The sequence below is a fragment of the Cornus florida genome, unplaced genomic scaffold (assembly GCF_030987335.1).
Source record: "Cornus florida cultivar Cherokee Brave unplaced genomic scaffold, ASM3098733v1 CherokeeBrave_3.0.0_Hap2_Chr09, whole genome shotgun sequence".
Lineage (NCBI taxonomy): Eukaryota > Viridiplantae > Streptophyta > Magnoliopsida > Cornales > Cornaceae > Cornus > Cornus florida.
The window spans coordinates 48383258-48400156 of NW_026775579.1; the positions used below are offsets into that span (position 1 = coordinate 48383258).

Consider the following 16899-nt stretch of genomic DNA (forward strand, 5'->3'; position numbering starts at 1 on the left):
GAGCCCAAGTGGATGTGTGTGGGGTTACTACCCATCTAGGAAAAAAAAAAAAAATAGGCTAGCCACATGAATTTTATGAGTCAAATATTTAATAAATAAATAAATAAATAGAAATATATATTTAAGTACAATAAACAAAGAGCAATGATACATCCTCTCAATTAGAAGGATTCCGACCAGATAACATAGGCCTGGAACTGAAAACCATCACCCATAAGGTTATCCTCACATCATATAAGAGATACACCTCACTCATGTAACACCTAATCCATATCTTCAGAATTAAGAGTGTTTTTCATTTTTCATAAACAAAAGCATATTGCATTCTTAATCTAATATTTGTGATTTTTACATTTTAAAGTAAATACCATACTTAAAGATTCTTTATTTTATTTATTTTTAATTTTTTTTTGTCTTAATTTTTATTTTGAAAAGAGAAAATATCACTAAACCATAAACTTCACTGAATGGTATAATTATTCAACATGGTAAATGACATAATGTCAATTTAAGAAAAAAATTATACTCAAATTAATCAAAATAAAAATTTTATAGGACAAAGGAAAGAAAAAAGAAAAAAGGAAAATAAAAACAAGGGAGCAAGAGCACAGGTGCCGTTTTGTGCAGAAAGGGCTTTTGAAGTTTGCCGCCCTCTCCCCCCCAACCCCTCTCTCTCTCTCTGTATGTACTGGGGCCTTTTTCTTTGTGTTGGCATCTTTGAAGGCCAACGGACAATTGTTTGGATTCAGTTCCATTTCATCATTCGATGGCCTCAGATATTGCTCCTGAAATGGTTGTCGACGACGATGTGAGTTCACTTCGTCTCTCTACACTCTCTTTCTCTAATCTCTTTAACTGACTTATTCTCTCTCTCTCTAGGAATTCGACTGGGAAGCAGCTGTTAGAGAGATCGATGTCGCTTGCGAGAAGACCAAACCCTCCACTTCACTCCCAATTGAACATCCACATCAAGTGTTTACAAAGAACAAGACCCAGAAGAAACATGGGTCTTCTCGGCAGTCCACTCTCGATCATTTAATCGGCAAAGCGGTCCCAAAACCCCGAGTTGAGAAGTGGGATGTGAGGGACAGAGACCAAGAGAGGATTGAGAGTGATGAAATAGTCAGCTGCATCAACATTGATGCCGAGGCGGCCAAAACATGGATATATCCAGGTTGTACACACAATACTACTTACAAATTTAATGTTCATTCTTTTTTTGGTTGTTGTTGTTGTTGTATCAAATTGGGTTTTGGTTTTGTACTTATTCTGTGAAGATGGGTTTTATTGAATTGATTCAAATTTTGTTTCTTTGAATTTGTTCTTGGTGGGGGCAATAGATATATTGCTCTCTTTATAAAGTATTTGTCACACCAGCATTTTAACACTCACATTTTTTTTATCATTACCTACATGTGTGTGTTTATTTTTATTTTTAAAATTTTATTTTTTATGTGCATATTTGGGTTTTCAATAAATTTATCTATCTGTCTAGGCGTACATGGTGCGCCTTAGTTTATTCCATGGCAATAATTGCATTGGTATGGTAATGATTATGGATGAAGAATCTATTTTTTGTGGTCTGCTACAGAAAGCTTGTATTTAATCTTTCCCTTTTATTTTTTTGCCTGCAGTGAATATTCCTCTTCGGGACTATCAGTTATCAATAACCAAGACGGCTCTGTTTTCGAATACATTGGTGGCATTGCCAACAGGACTTGGGAAAACTCTTATTGCTGCCGTTGTAATGTATAATTACTTTAGATGGTTTCCAGAAGGTGATGGAATGTCTTATCACATTTCCCATTGCTTTCTATGCACCCTACTAAATGAGAGTTATCTATTTGACCCTCTAAATAACACAATATATATACATATTTTCAATTTGTTCTTTGGCATTCTATGCGGGTGTGCAATCAACCACTTGTTACATAACCCAGAGATAGCTGGTAAAGTATTTTCAATTGCTTTGTGGCTGTAATTACATTTATCTTTGCATTGCATTGTCATGTACAAAGATTTATGTGTTTGATGTTGTTAGACGATTTAAATATTAAAGTCACTCCATCTCTAACTGCCTAATCTTTTAGTGTAGATGGTCGTTAACATGGTATAACAACAAGCAGGGTCTTGAGTTCAAACCTCACTGGTACTCTGATAATTAAAATTGAAACACGTTTTGGTTCAAAAGAAGGCCACACGTGTGGGGACGTGTGTTAGACGATACAATCAAATATGGACATTCAGTGGCGCTTTGGGCTTAACAGCTTAAGCTTTTAGAGTAGATGGCCGTGAACAAATATATTTGATAAATAAATCATGCGGAACATTGCTATGTTATAACACCACAATCTGGTGCCAAACAACTTTTAACAAACTGGCATACAACTTAGTATATTTCAACTATCACAGAGTTGCACTAGCGTCTTCCTAAAGAAAATCATTTCTATATGTGCTGACAGAAGTTTTAGAATGTGTGGGATAGTGGTCAATGAATGAATGCATTGAGTTCTGCACTATGATAGGATTGGTTTATTGTTGAATGTATCACATTAGATATGTGCATCCATAAATTTTCTTGTTTTCTTACATTCATGTATTAAAAGTGTTAGGAAATGTCAAAGAAGGTGAAACTGTCCTCTAAAATAGCGATAGTATTTTGATGCGGCCAAAAGGAGTTTAATTACAATCATTTCCCCTTTAGAAATAACAAACTTTTGTATCTCGAGCTCCTTCAAGTTTTTGGAAGGCAAGAGGCAAGATGCTATTTGTTTTTGCCTTTGCAAAATCTTATTTGCAATTTTAAAATCCTTGAATTCCTTCTACTTCCAATGGCTCTAACATATTGCTGGAGAGTCCCCTAGGAAGTCGGGAAAGGTGCTGCATAATTGTTTTGGTGTCAGATTCTTTTATGCACAATTTACTAATCCTTAAGGCATCAATACAGTGACTAACAAAACCTTTTTCTGGATATTTGGTCCATTCATAGACGGATTAAATAAGAGGAAAATTTGTTCTTACATGCACATCCGTGGTTTGTTGTCCCAAGAGCTGATCTTGTGCTCATTCTTGATGTTCAAAAAGTTGCCTTTGAGCAGCTTCCTACGAGTTTTTATTTCACGATTTTACTTATCAATGCAATGCGAAGGCCAGAAAGGTGATTACTGATTGCAATTGACCAGTGAAGATGGTCCTGGGCTTGCATAAAAAGTAAAACTCTAGACTAGATCAGTGGTACAACCTTCTGAGACTGGCATTGAAACTAAAGTTGAATTTTGATAACCTACAATTAAATGCTTATGCTGTTAATATATATATATATATATATATATATATATATTTGAATTACTATAACTTCAGAATCCTTGATAAAGTACTGAATATCAATTAAATGCAAGAAATTTGAATCATTATTGATTTCTGTTATCTGATAATTTAGTGTTTGTTTATATGTTTATTTCATTTGGCTTCAGAAGTGTGTAAATGATTTTAATATTCAATTAATTAGGCATGAAGCATAATATGCATTGGTTATGTTGATTTATGCATTGCTAGTAGTTTGGGAGCTTGAGTGATGTAATACTGACATCCATGCTGGTGTTCTGATGGCAGGGAAAATTGTTTTTGCCGCTCCTTCTCGACCGCTCGTAATGCAACAAATAGAAGCGTGCCATAACATTGTGGGAATACCACAAGTAGGACAACATTTTCATTCTCCTGTGACGTTCTTTGTTTAAATTATTGTTTCAGTTGGACATTGGCGTTATCAGAATCATTTACATAAGAAGATTCATATTAAACTGATTGCAGGAATGGGCAATTGATTTGACAGGTCAAACAAGTCCAGTGAGAAGAGCGTACTTTTGGAAAGCTAAACGAGTTTTCTTTGTTACTCCACAGGTGTTGGAGAAGGATATTCAATCTGGTGAGACTCTAAACTCTTGTTTCAATATATTTTGGATGAAGATTGAGTAAGTTATGAATAGCTATGTTATCTTGTAACTTTAAAATGCTGTAGAGGCATGTCTGAAATTTGGGCACATTGGTTGGTGTGCGTGTCAAGACTTTAGTTTTAGTTCTGGCTGATACTCATTTTTTTATTTTTTATTTTTTATAGTAAGCATGATACTCATTTTATTATTTAAGCTTGGGAACTACTGAAAGGATTTTTTTATTGAGGCTTTATAGGAGTATCTCACAGTTTCAGAGAGAAGATTAGTTGAAAATTGAAATTGTCCGAGTATCAGCTAATGCTTTGACAATGTGGATAGAGATAGAGATACAAATCACAATTCTAACTTTTGGAAAACATTCTGTTTGAAGTGAAGTTCTTAGTAAAAAAATTGTCAGTGGATGTGGAACTCAGAATAATGTACTCAGTGACAAATATGAAAGTTCCATTAGACATTTTAATATGACTGGAACATCTCCCCACCTCCCTCTTACTTCTTTGTCTTTGTTCCCTTCGCTTCAGCGGGTGGGGATTGTTATAATCTATTGAATAATGAAATTTATTCATTATTTAAAGCTGTTATAACACTGACTTTAGCTAAAGAAGGGTTTAAATCAACTACTTGGCTTCTGCTACCTGAGTTCCATCTTGCCATTGAACTGTATCCATGGCCATACATTTGTTAGATTGATACTCCATTGGACTCGAAAGAAAACACACGTGTCTATAAATTCATTAAGCAATACGGAGGAAGTATATCTATTTTCGAATCCAGTTTAATTTGTTTGTGTAGTCTTAAATCTGTATTAAGGAAGAATGTTGCAATCTCTAAACCCATTATCAAACCTGAACAGTTTGTGCAAAAAAGAAAGGGTAAATTAGACTGACACCCCTTCAAGTTAGGTCAAATCTCACATAGATGAGCATTTTGATTTTAACTTGCACTCGCATTTTGAAGAGTTGATTCATATTTCACTTACACCCCAAATGTCACTTTTCAGAGGTGTCAGAGTACTTTTTACATGCAAAATGACTATGCTACCCTTTGACTTACAAAAATGGTGTTTCAATTTTTTTATGATAAAAATACCCGAAAATATTGTGTGCATGCACCCATCATAGTCATTCTCAACAAACCACTAGAACCGACCACCACCCATCACCACCTACAACAAATATTTCAAGCAGGTTATAATATTAGTTAGGGCAACAGATTTGGAAAAAAAAAAAAAAAAAGATGAACAGGGGACAAAAAGGGTCTTCTTGTTGGAAGAGAAAGAGGAAAGGAAAGGGAAAATATGAAGTACGTTTTGGTTACAGGAGGTGTAGTTAGCGGTCTTGGCAAAGGAGTCACTGCAAGTAGTAGTGGCCTCATTCTTAAGGCCTGTGGACTTTTTGTTACTTCCATTAAGATTGGTCTGTTTTCATTCTTCTCCTTCTCTCTCTCTCTCTCTCTCTCTATATATATATATATATATATCTGCTTAACCACAACACCAAGATTGTAATCACAAAGAGATAAAGATTGCTTCTTCCTTATTTATTTTTAAATTTTTGCCCGATTTAGCCCTTTGAATTCTCCAGGTGTGCTTTTTTCTTATAAAATTTGTTTATGTTTGATGTTTTAATACTAAAAATGGTCTTTAAATTGCATAAAAAACAGGTCACTATTTCTAAATATATTTTTTTTATGTGATGATTGATGAGAGTCATGATACTGTAGAATGTGGATTTAAATTTTTTTTTTTTTTCACCAATACGAGTGAAAAAATTCTATATTTTTGTTATTCTATGCTTTATAGATGGGTTGTGCTGTTTTCTTCAATTCGATTCAAAATTTCCCATTTTTAGCGAAAACCCAGTAACCCAAATCCAGGTTTGGCTGAGAAACAGAGATGGGTTGTGCTGTTTCCAAGTCGAGTGACCAAGAAGACGACGTCTGTGTCCTTCTAGAGAAAGCGTTTGATAAAGTCAGCTGTGGAGCTCACTGCAAGTACAATCAATTGCTCTACACAGTTGCATTGGCCATAAGGTTGTTCGTAGCTCGTCATTCCTCTCCATCTTCCACCGTTTCTCATCACCTTCCCTCAACGCTCTGAGCCCAAAACAGGATCCATGTCGAACATTGGAAGCGGAGGGAAGTGTGAGAAGGTGTCAACTATGGCTGCAAGTTCAAGCTCTACGGCGTGGTATCACTTGCCAAAAATCCATTTCAATTCTGGTCATCCTATCAGTAGAAATATATAAAAAGAAGAGGAAGGAGAGAATTGCGTAAATGCTTGAATGATATGAATACTTATTCACAACTTTAGTATTTATAGATAAAATGAGCACATGCTCATATTACAAGAAAGGAAACTAAATCAAATCAAAATTAAATCACAACTTATTCTAAAGCATATTCTATGGCATATTCTATAGCATAGTCAAATCTCTGCTATTATGGTAAGTCATACCATAAATCGTGGTATCATATATGCTATTATATGCATGGTTAAATCTCTGCTATTATGGTAAGTTATACCATAAATCGTGGTATCATATATGCTAACACTCTCCCTCAAGTTGGTGCGTGGATGTCTGAAATGCCCAACTTGGACAATGCATTCTCAAACACAATCTTACTGACGCCCTTTGTAAGAATGTCTGCAAGCTGCTAAGAGCTTATGACAAATGGAGTGCAAATTTGACCAGAGATGATCTTCTCTCGAATGAAGTGACAGTCCACCTCTATATGCTTAGTCCTGTCATGCTTAACGGGATTTGCTGCTATGCTAATGGCAGACTTGTTGTCACAGTAGAGGGAGAATGGAAGCGACACTGGAAGGCATAAGTCTGTCACCAAGTTTTTCAGCCAAAGCAACTCACTTACCCCAAGAGCCATAGCCCTATACTCTGCCTCTGCACTAGATCGAGAGACAACATCCTACTTCTTACTGCGCCAAGTAACCAAGTTACCACCAATAGTGGTACAATAACCTAAAGTAGACCTCCTATCTGAAATTGATCCTGCATAATCAGCATTTGTCCAAGCCTCAACACATAAGTGACCATGATTGGCAAACAAAATACCACGGCCTGGACACCCTTTTAAGTAGCAAAGGATCCGAATAGCTGCATCAAGGTGTGGGGCACGAGGAGAGTGCATGAATTGACTCACGACACTCACGGCATAAGCAATGTTAGGTCGAGTTATGGATAAATAGATGAGCTTCCCCACAAGTCGTTGATACTGACCAATATTTGACAACTCCCCCTCACAATCAGCCAACCGATGATTCTGCTCAATCGGAGTATCAGCAAGACGAGCGCCAAGTTGACCAGAAGCAGAAAGCAAGTCAAGAACATACTTGCGTTGAGAGATGAAAATGCTAGTCTTGGAGCGAGCCACCTCAATGCCCAAGAAGTACCGTAGGGGACCAAGATCCTTAATCTCAAACTGACGACCAAGATAGCTTTTACCCTCATTAGTTCCGGTAGTATCATCGCCAGTAAGAATAATATCATCAACATACACATTGAGAGCAATTGTCTTACCGCCTGAATGACGTAAAAACAAGGTATGATCAGCTGCACTTTGATGGAAACCAAACTTGAGCATAGCAGTGCCAAAGTGATCAGACCAAGCTCGAGGAGACTGCTTCAGGCCATACAGAGAACGACGAAGACGACATACCATACCAGAGTGAGGAGGAGAACGAAAGCCCGGAGGAGGAACCATGTACACCTCCTCCTGCAAATCGCCATTAAGAAAGGCATTCTTGACATCTAACTGAAATAAAGTCTAAGATCGAATTGCAGCAACGGAAAATAATACACGGATGGTATTCATCTTGGCAACAGGGGCAAAAGTCTCCTGATAATCTATGCCACAAGTCTGAGCATAACCCTTGGCAACCAATCGGGCCTTGTAACGAGCAACTGACCCATCTGGATTATGCTTAACTGTAAACACCCAACGACAACCCACAGCCTTTCGTCCAATAGGAAGCGGAACCATGTCCCAAGTCTGATTTTTCTCAAGTGCTTGTAGTTCTTCTGTCATAGCATCACGCCATTGAGGTTGTGCTAGTGCATCTGCAACACTAGAAGGAACAGGAACCGAGGCAACAGAAATAAGAAAACTCCGATAGGAGGGTGATAGAGCATAATCAGAAACAAAATTAGAAATAGGGTAAGTACAAGAACGTTTACCCTTTCGAAGAGCAATGGGGCGATCATCAAGCGAAACAATAGCTTGAGAAGGTGGAGCTGGTGCCGAAGGAACAGGGTAGTCGATCGTGGGAGTAAAAGCTTGTACCTGTTGTCTCCGACTATAAACCTATGAAAAAGGAACAATTCCCCCTGCTGGAGGGGTATCACGAGGAGGAATCATAGAAGAAGAAACAGGTAATGGTAGAGGGGTTGAAGATGGAAGAAGGTGATCATCCATTATATTCAATGGGAACCATTCACTCTGAGAACCAACAGAACCACTATAGTATGGTGTATGCTCAAAGAAAGAAACATCCATGGATATAAACCGCTGACGACTGGGAGGATGGTAACACCTATAACCTTTTTGAGAATGAGAATAGCCCAAAAACACACACTTCAAAGCCTTGGGGTCAAGCTTTGTACGAGTTTGCCCTAACTGCTGAACAAATCGCACACACCCGAAGACTCGTGGAGGAATAAAAAAAAGAGAGGAATTGGGATGTAAGATTGAGAGTGGGGCTGCAAAGTTAAGAATCTTAGAAGGAGTCTTATTAATGATGTAAACAGCGGTAAGAATTGCATCTCCCCAAAATGACTGGGGAACATTTATGCCAATGCAGATTGCTCTGGCTAAGTCAAGGATGTGGCGATTCTTTCTCTCAGAACGACCGTTCTGTTGAGGAGTTTTAACATTAGCCATCTGATGCTCAATCCCAAATTCTGTACATAACCATTGTACCTCCCCATAAGTGTACTCTGTACCCTGGTCAGATCGGAATTTTTTAATGGTACGACCATATTGAGTCTGAACCATTGTCATAAAATTTTTAAAAATGGTGCATACCTCATTTTTGGTTTTCATAAGATAAACCTAAGTAACACGACTATGATCATCAATGAACAACACGAAATATTGAAATCCAAGACTAGAAGTAACTGGGCAAGGACCCCACACATCTGAATGAACAAGATCAAAAGGTGTGAAAGCAGATTTATTACTATTAGCAGGATAATTGGAACGAACATGTTTAGCCATATGACATGTTTCACAGAATAAATCTGACATTGCCACGTTACAAAATAAGGAAGGAAATAAATGTTTCAAATAACCAAAAGAAATATGTCCTAAATGCATGTGCCAACGCATAAGCTGGGCTTTATTAGATGAAACAATATTAGAAAAAGAAGCTGAATGTGCTTGAGGTGACAAAGGAGCATCCAACAGGTATAAACCGTCCACTTCACGCCCACTGCCAATCGTCCGTTTCGACACCAGATCCTGAAAAATACAATGAGAGGGAAAGAACGTTACACTACAATTTAATTGTTTGGTAACGCTACTAACAGAAATAAGATTTGTAGTCAACTTTGGAACATGAAGTGTATTTGACAAAGTTAATGAAGGAGTAACTGATATGTGACCCTTCCCAGCAATGAAAGATGGAGAGCCATCCGCAAGGCGGACCATGCGTTGGCCAGAGCAGATACTATAAGATTGGAAGAGTGAGGACATACCAGTCATATTGTCTGAAGCACCAGAATCAATGATCCATGGTGTTGAAGATGTAGATACGCTATGTGCAGACGCAATAGTACCTGAGTGGGCATAAGTGGAGGTTGGCTGAGATGATGCCTCCATTTGGTTGAAGAATTGCTTGAACTTGTCCAAATCAGCTTGAGTCAAGATAACTGTGGCAGAAGATGTAGAGGCAGGGTTGTCAGGAGTTGACAACGAGACTGGTTGTGTAACAGAATGTGCAGAGGATCGAGGCTGTTGTTTTTGTTGCGGTGGACGTCCATGTAGAGCATAACAATGAGATTTGATGTGACCAATTTTTCTGCAATGGTCACACCGTCCACGTTGTCGTCCCAGAGGAGGACCGATGGTAGTGCTCTGAACTGACTGGGATGGTGAAGTTCCTGAAAGGTCGGGAACCCGAACTGCCATAGTAGAATGATCAACAGAAGCAACACCTAATGGATGAGTCCGGCGGCTCTCATTTGATAACACATAGGAGTACGCATCCTCAAGAGTAGGGAATGAAGATAAGCCCAATAAATGAACACGAGCATACTCAAACTCGTCGTTCAACTCGGCAAGAAACTGAAACACTCGATTCTTCTCCACAATTCCTGCATATAAAACTGCATCATCTGGATCCTTCTAAGAGTGGAAGGAATCATAATATGACATCTCCTCCTAAAAAGCACGAAGCTTGGCGATGTAACCTGAAACTGTCAAGTCACCTTGAGAAATCCTGGTGATATCTCGCCCCAGTTGGAAAATTCGTGCATTATTCTGCCTCTGAGAATAAGTGCGTTGAACTGAATCACAAATCTGCTTAGCAGTCTTGATAAACGTATAGCTAACAGCTATGTTTGGTTGCATCGAATTGACTAGGCAAGACATAACCATAGCATTATCTGCAAACCACTGTGGATATGCCTTCTCTGACTCAGCTGGCTCTTTCTCAGAACCAGTAATATAACCAATCTTGCCTTTGCCACCAATGAACATCTTGGTAGATTGTGCCCAAATCAAATAGTTGGAACCATCCAACTTCACTGTGGTGATTTGAAGTCCTGGATTTTCTAATGAGTTGGTGGGAAAAATGGCACCACCACCCACAAAACGTGAGCCAGGAGAATTAATTGTCGAGGACCCTGAATCTGCCATAATCTGTCGTACGACAATAAAAAAACTCCAAAAACACCACAAATTCTGTTAATAAATCAAAGGGTCTCCTCAGACCATTCCCGAAAAATCCAAATACATACCTTTTTAAGGAGCGCTGCCCGCTTACATATAGCCAGACAGCCTCCTTCTTAATATTCGGAATCTCTTTGTAGACTAATTATTTTTTACCCAAGCTCTTCTAGGTGTTGGAAACCAACTATCCCAATTTACCCAACCCTAGAAGAGTGAAAAAGAAATTCTAAAACTTAAAAATACCTGTTTTCGATCACAAAACAGCAAAACAGAAAAACACGTGTAGGCAACGTCATACGATGTCACAAACAGCCTAAGGTAGCTGTCGCACAAGTAACAAGGCTGCTGAAAGGTGTGGAAAGGTGTTGGCTCTGATACCAAGTAGAAATATATAAAAAGAAAAGAAACGAGAGAATTGCATAAAGGCTTGAATGATATGAATTACTCATTCACAGCTCTAGTATTTATAGATAAAATGAGCACATGCTCATATTACAAAAGAGGAAACTAAATCAAATCAAAATCAAATCACAACTTATTCTAAAGCATATTCTATGGCATATTCTATAGCATAGTCAAATCTCTGCTATTATGGTAAGTCATATCATAAATCGTGGTATCATATATGCTATTATATGCATAGTCAAATCTCTGCTATTATGGTAAGTCATACCATAAATCGTGGTATCATATATGCTAACACTATCTGTTCCGGTGACTTCATTCCAATTGCTCGAACTGTGATTACAAGTGATATATATATGTTTGTGTAAATAGATAGAGAGAAAAGAGAAAGAGAGACAGAGTTATTTGGTGTGTGGGTTTTGTTAGAATAATAAATTGGGGCATTTTTGGCATTTAAGATTATAGATATTTTTTATTAAATTGTTTTAAAAAATTAAGGGTAAATAGGTCAATTTGCATGTGTCAGAGCTCAAAAAATAATTTGGGATGTAATTGAAAGTTAAAACCAAAATGTTCATCTATGTGAGATTTGACCCAACCTGAAGGGGTGTCAGTGTAATCCCCCCCCCCCCCCTCCCCCCCAACAAAATATATATATATATATATATATAATATCATCTTGAACAGTGCCAAACCATTTATTTTTGAAAACAAGATTTAAATATGTTATAAAACATAAAATTTCTTGAGACATGTTTGCTACTAATCAAATCAGTTTTGAATTGAAAATAAGTCTGCGGCTGTAGGATTTTGAAAGGCTGCAGGATTTGAGGTTAATTAAAAATTAACCAAAAACAGAGTAATTAACATTTTTAAGCGAAATATAATTGCATGATTTTTTTAAAAATAAATTTGTAGGTACATGTTTGGTGAAACAACTAGTGTGCTTGGTGATTGATGAGGCTCACCGAGCATCGGGAAATTATTCCTACTGTGTAGCAGTTCGTGAGGTTTGTCATTTCATTCCCTTCTAGTCATCCATGAGCATATTTATTGTCTGCCTGCCCTCATTTTCTATGGATATCTTTTACTGATTATGATATTAATGGTGCTTTGAATTTGTAGTTGATGGCTGTACCTGTGCAGCTCAGAATATTAGCTTTAACTGCAACTCCTGGATGTAAGTTATTCATCATCTTGCTAGGCTTTCACAATATTTTTGTAGATTTGACATCTTAGATCCTTATTTTTAAATGTGATTATTCAGCGAAGCAGCAGATGATACAGCATGTTATTGATAACTTACAAATATCGACACTTGAATATCGAAATGAAAGTGACCATGATGTGAGTCCATATGTGCATGGCAAAAAGATTGAATTAATTGAGGTATCTACTAATTTCTATGCGGAGATTTGTAGTTGTATAATTCAATTTAATTCAACTCAACAAAATCTTTTCCCATTTATTTGGGATCTGATGAAATTTAGTTTTCCACATTCATATTATCTCATTAGTTTGAAATTATCATCGCAATGCTGCTAGGTCGCTATGGGGCAAGATGCTGATGAAATAAATAATCTGCTTTCGGAAGTAATACGCCCATTTGTTGCTAGGCTTTGTGCAATCGGGGTGCTCCAAAATAGAGACTTCCAGACTGTAAGATTTCTTTTATACTATAATTATTATAAATTTATTTTAACATGTGGAGTGGTACAGTTGCATTCACTTGCTTTCATTCGTTAGAATTGCACTTATGCTGTGATTGTTGGAAAATTTTGTTGTGTTAATTGATTTCTTGAAAGAAAAGGTTGCTGTGAACGTTTTATATACAGGAGTCCACCCTTTGTCAATAGCGATGATAGTCTTGGTAGATTTTACCAAATTGACCAGACTTCTAAGCACTGCTCCCATATTGCTATGAGATTGCTTCACAGATCTTGTATCAATGTCGTGCAGTTTAGGATACTTCTAAACCTGCATTGATATTTCATCAAGTGATGAAAGAAACCTCAGAATGTGCTCATTATTTTTATACTGTAAACAATTGTTTGGAATAGGAAAACCAATTTAAAGAGGCAAGGTGACTAGGCGACATTCAAATTTGATATGCTTCAATTCAAAACTATCAATCATTTGTGAAGTGGTTGCTTGCTGTATATAATCACACATCCTAGAAGCCAGCCACTATTATGAAAATTGTTTTCTGTAATGAAAGGTAACTTACAGGATTTTTAAAAAATATTTAAACAACTTCTTCAAATATAGTTGCTTGTTTAACACTGTGATTGGGACTTTTTTTTTTGTTTTTGTGTGTGTGTGTATTGCAAGATTTTATCCCTTACGTGCCAATGATTTTCCAGCTTATTTTCTTTTTCTTCATCCAGCCATTTGTGGCTGTACGTATATGATTTTCAGTGACGGACCCAGAAAATTTGGTGAGGAGGGGCGAATTTTTAATTTGTGGGTACAAAATTATATAATGGGTTTATTTTTGTAATTTTAGTAGGGTTTTTTTCATAAATTTTAAAAAAATTTAAGTATAAAATGAAAAAAAAAAAATTAGTGGGGCAAATTATAATTATAGTGGGGCATCTTCATAAATTATCAAAATTTGAAGTATAAAATGCTAAAAAAAAAGAATCCAGTGGGGGCGAATTGTAATTTTAGGGGGGGCATTTTCATAAATTTTAAAAACATTAGGGTATAAAATGAAAATATTAAAAATTCAGGGGGGGCATCTGCCCCCCCTAGTCCCCTGCTGGGTCCGTCCCTGATGATTTTGCTTGCTTTTCCATGCATTTCTGAAAATTAGCATATTTGCTTGTGTTACATGCCTAGTTTCTTTTTTTAAAAATTTGTCTTTTATACATGACAGTTAAGTCCGTGTGATTTACTTAATTCAAGGGACAAATTCCGTCAAGCACCGCCACTGGACCTGTCCCACATGAAATATGGAGAAGTAGAAGGATGTTTTGGAGTTCTTATTACACTTTACCATATTCGGAAGTTACTTTCAAGCCATGGAATAAGGCCGGCATTCGAGATGCTTGAAGAAAAATTGAAACAAGGGTATTTCTTCGTTCAGCCTTAAATAAAGCACTATTTCGATTTCCAAACATTTCAATTCCAGGAAGTTGTGTTTGATGATCAATTTCAAATTAAAGGGATAGATTGTTTTCTTTATTTTCGACAGCCTTCCCTATTGAAGTTATTTGATGGAGAAATTCTGCAGGAGAAGAATAATAATAGGGGAAAAAGAATGCGTAAGCTTTGGTGTGAGAGCACTGAGCATTATATATTTAAGTGATGGATATTAGAAAATATCTCCAACTCTTTTGACTTATTATGGTAATACCCAACCCTCCCCTTCAAGCTGTAGCATAGATATTTATCATTCCCAACATGTTACATAATTCCGAAAAATGTAACTTTTCCAATGCCTTGGTAAGCACATCTCCTAATTGATCTTTGGAGTTCACATTACTACTATTACTACCATAAGAACACGATTTTCACAAATCATTCTCATAGGCCTATTGTTTGAAAACCACATTTTTTTTTTTCGCGGAAGAGACTTTACCTGCATCATTTTGCAAGTTGTATGTGCCATTGCCCTATACTCTGCCTATGCACTTGATCTCGCTAGAACATTTTGCTTCTTACTTTTCTATATTACCAAATTACCTCCGACGAATATGCAATATCTAGATTTAGATCTCCTATCTATTTGGTATCCTGCCCAATCTCCTATCTATTTTGCTTTTATTTTTTATTTTAGTTTATTTATTTATTTATTTTCCCAGTCGCTAAATCAAACACACATATTACTAGTAGAGAAATTAGGTTGTGAGATGGAATCACTAGAAGCTGGATGATCATTTGTTACTGAGTAATGAGAAGAGACACTTTCAAAAGAGATAACTGCTTGATTTGCTCAAGTGGATTTTTCATATAGTCCTAGCAAATATCAATATTATGATTGGTACTATGACAATACCCACAATAACATGCTTCACCACGTCTGTTGCTACTGTGATCACAACCACCATATCCTTGTGTGCCACCCGTATTTCCTTCATATCCACAATTACCACCAAAATTACACTTTCATTGTAGAATATTGTCAACCAGATGAGGTCAATAGTGCTGAATTTTCCCGTTTAGCTGATTTTGGGGTAATGATTCAACAATTTGAAGTAAACTAGCATAAAGATTACCCTGAGATGCGAGTCCTCCATCACTAGCAAGTATTTGACCAAGAATGGCCTGTTGATCTGAATCTAAATCCACAAGAAATATGGAGATATAAAATTCTTGATGCTGTCTTTTTAAAACCTCAATATAATTAGTCAATGGGTGTATTGACTTATCTAACAATCCTTTGAAAGCACCGTAATATTCTCCTATACTATTCTCTGCTTATCTAAAAAGAAATTCTTCTCATACAAAGAGTAGATTTGACAAACATTTCTATCCTAATTTTCAGCCAAGACTTCTTTGTAGTGGGCATCACCTTTTGAAAGAGGGATCAAGCTACAATGATCACGTGTTGAAGAATCGATTAGGAATCCACAAACATAGATGATGTCTTCGGTTAAATGATGGTTGCTGTGCGATGACCAAATCTCAAGAACTGAAATCAAATATTGCGCCCTAACCTAGAGGAAGTCAATCGACTATCTAGGGTTTTGGTAAAAACCGACCATCAGAGATCTTGAGTTTTGGCCAGAGTTGATAATCCCTTTTTTACCATGTTGAAGTTATTTGATTGAGTTTGTGCTCCGGTGTGAGAGCACTAAGCATCACATACATAAGTATTGAATATTACAAAATAATCCCAACTCTTTCTACTTATTATGCTATTACCCAAATTCCCCATGTAAGGTTGATTCACAATCATTTTGGCAAAAGTTCTTCGATATCCAAGCTTTTACTCAAGCACTGAAATTTGTCATTTGCTAATGTTAGAATCTTTATTGCTACTGGTATGTGGTCAGACTGTTTTATGTAACTGGGAACGGGACCAATCCTCCTTGCGGCGGAAGAGATTGGAACTCGTCTTCACCCTGATTTTCTTTAGGGAGGGGTGTGTGAGGATAGAAAGTTCTGCATATTTCCATCTCCCAAATATGAGTTGATTTCCAGGCAGACTGAGTTCTGATTACAGGCTTTTGAGTTGACCTTTACATATTTCCTTTAAAAGTTACATGTTCTTTGTTTCTATTACGTTTTCAAGTGTTTTAAAAAGTGTTAAGGTTGCTACCATCCGAGTAGTTATTTAAGCTCAATTTTTTGCAGGTCTTTTGCACGACTTATGAGTAGAAATGAAGTTATCTGGAAAGCAAAGCTTTCAATGCAGCATAGCTTGTCTCATGGTGCTCCTAGTCCGAAATTGTCAAAAATGTTGGAAGTACTGATTGATCATTTCAGTATGTGGCATGCCATCTTACTATTATGTCATTTAATGCTGCTTTGGATTTGTGATCAAATGTTTTTTGCTTTTTGTCTCTACTTCATAGGTCATACTGATATTTTTGTGGACTACTCACATACTTGTTCGTTTGTAAGAAGTTCCATGGCAATAATATGGAAGTCAATTTTTTAACCAACTTAACTGGTTTTATATTCAGTT

General features: G+C 36.8%; 1 protein-coding gene across 1 annotated transcript in view; it reads left to right on the forward strand.

Moving 5' to 3' along the window:
• Window positions 1-553: 553 nt before the first annotated feature.
• The window catches only part of LOC132273846 (DEAD-box ATP-dependent RNA helicase FANCM), a 31376-nt gene continuing 15030 nt past the window's right edge, over window positions 554-16899 (forward strand). Inside the window, exons 1-11 of the mRNA XM_059774929.1 lie at window positions 554-808; window positions 880-1174; window positions 1635-1778; window positions 3613-3695; window positions 3811-3925; window positions 12183-12274; window positions 12390-12444; window positions 12532-12653; window positions 12810-12923; window positions 14143-14336; window positions 16566-16696. Coding sequence (XP_059630912.1) covers window positions 767-808; window positions 880-1174; window positions 1635-1778; window positions 3613-3695; window positions 3811-3925; window positions 12183-12274; window positions 12390-12444; window positions 12532-12653; window positions 12810-12923; window positions 14143-14336; window positions 16566-16696 — 1387 coding nt within the window. The 5' untranslated portion in view covers window positions 554-766. The remainder of the gene's footprint in view (window positions 809-879; window positions 1175-1634; window positions 1779-3612; window positions 3696-3810; window positions 3926-12182; window positions 12275-12389; window positions 12445-12531; window positions 12654-12809; window positions 12924-14142; window positions 14337-16565; window positions 16697-16899) is intronic.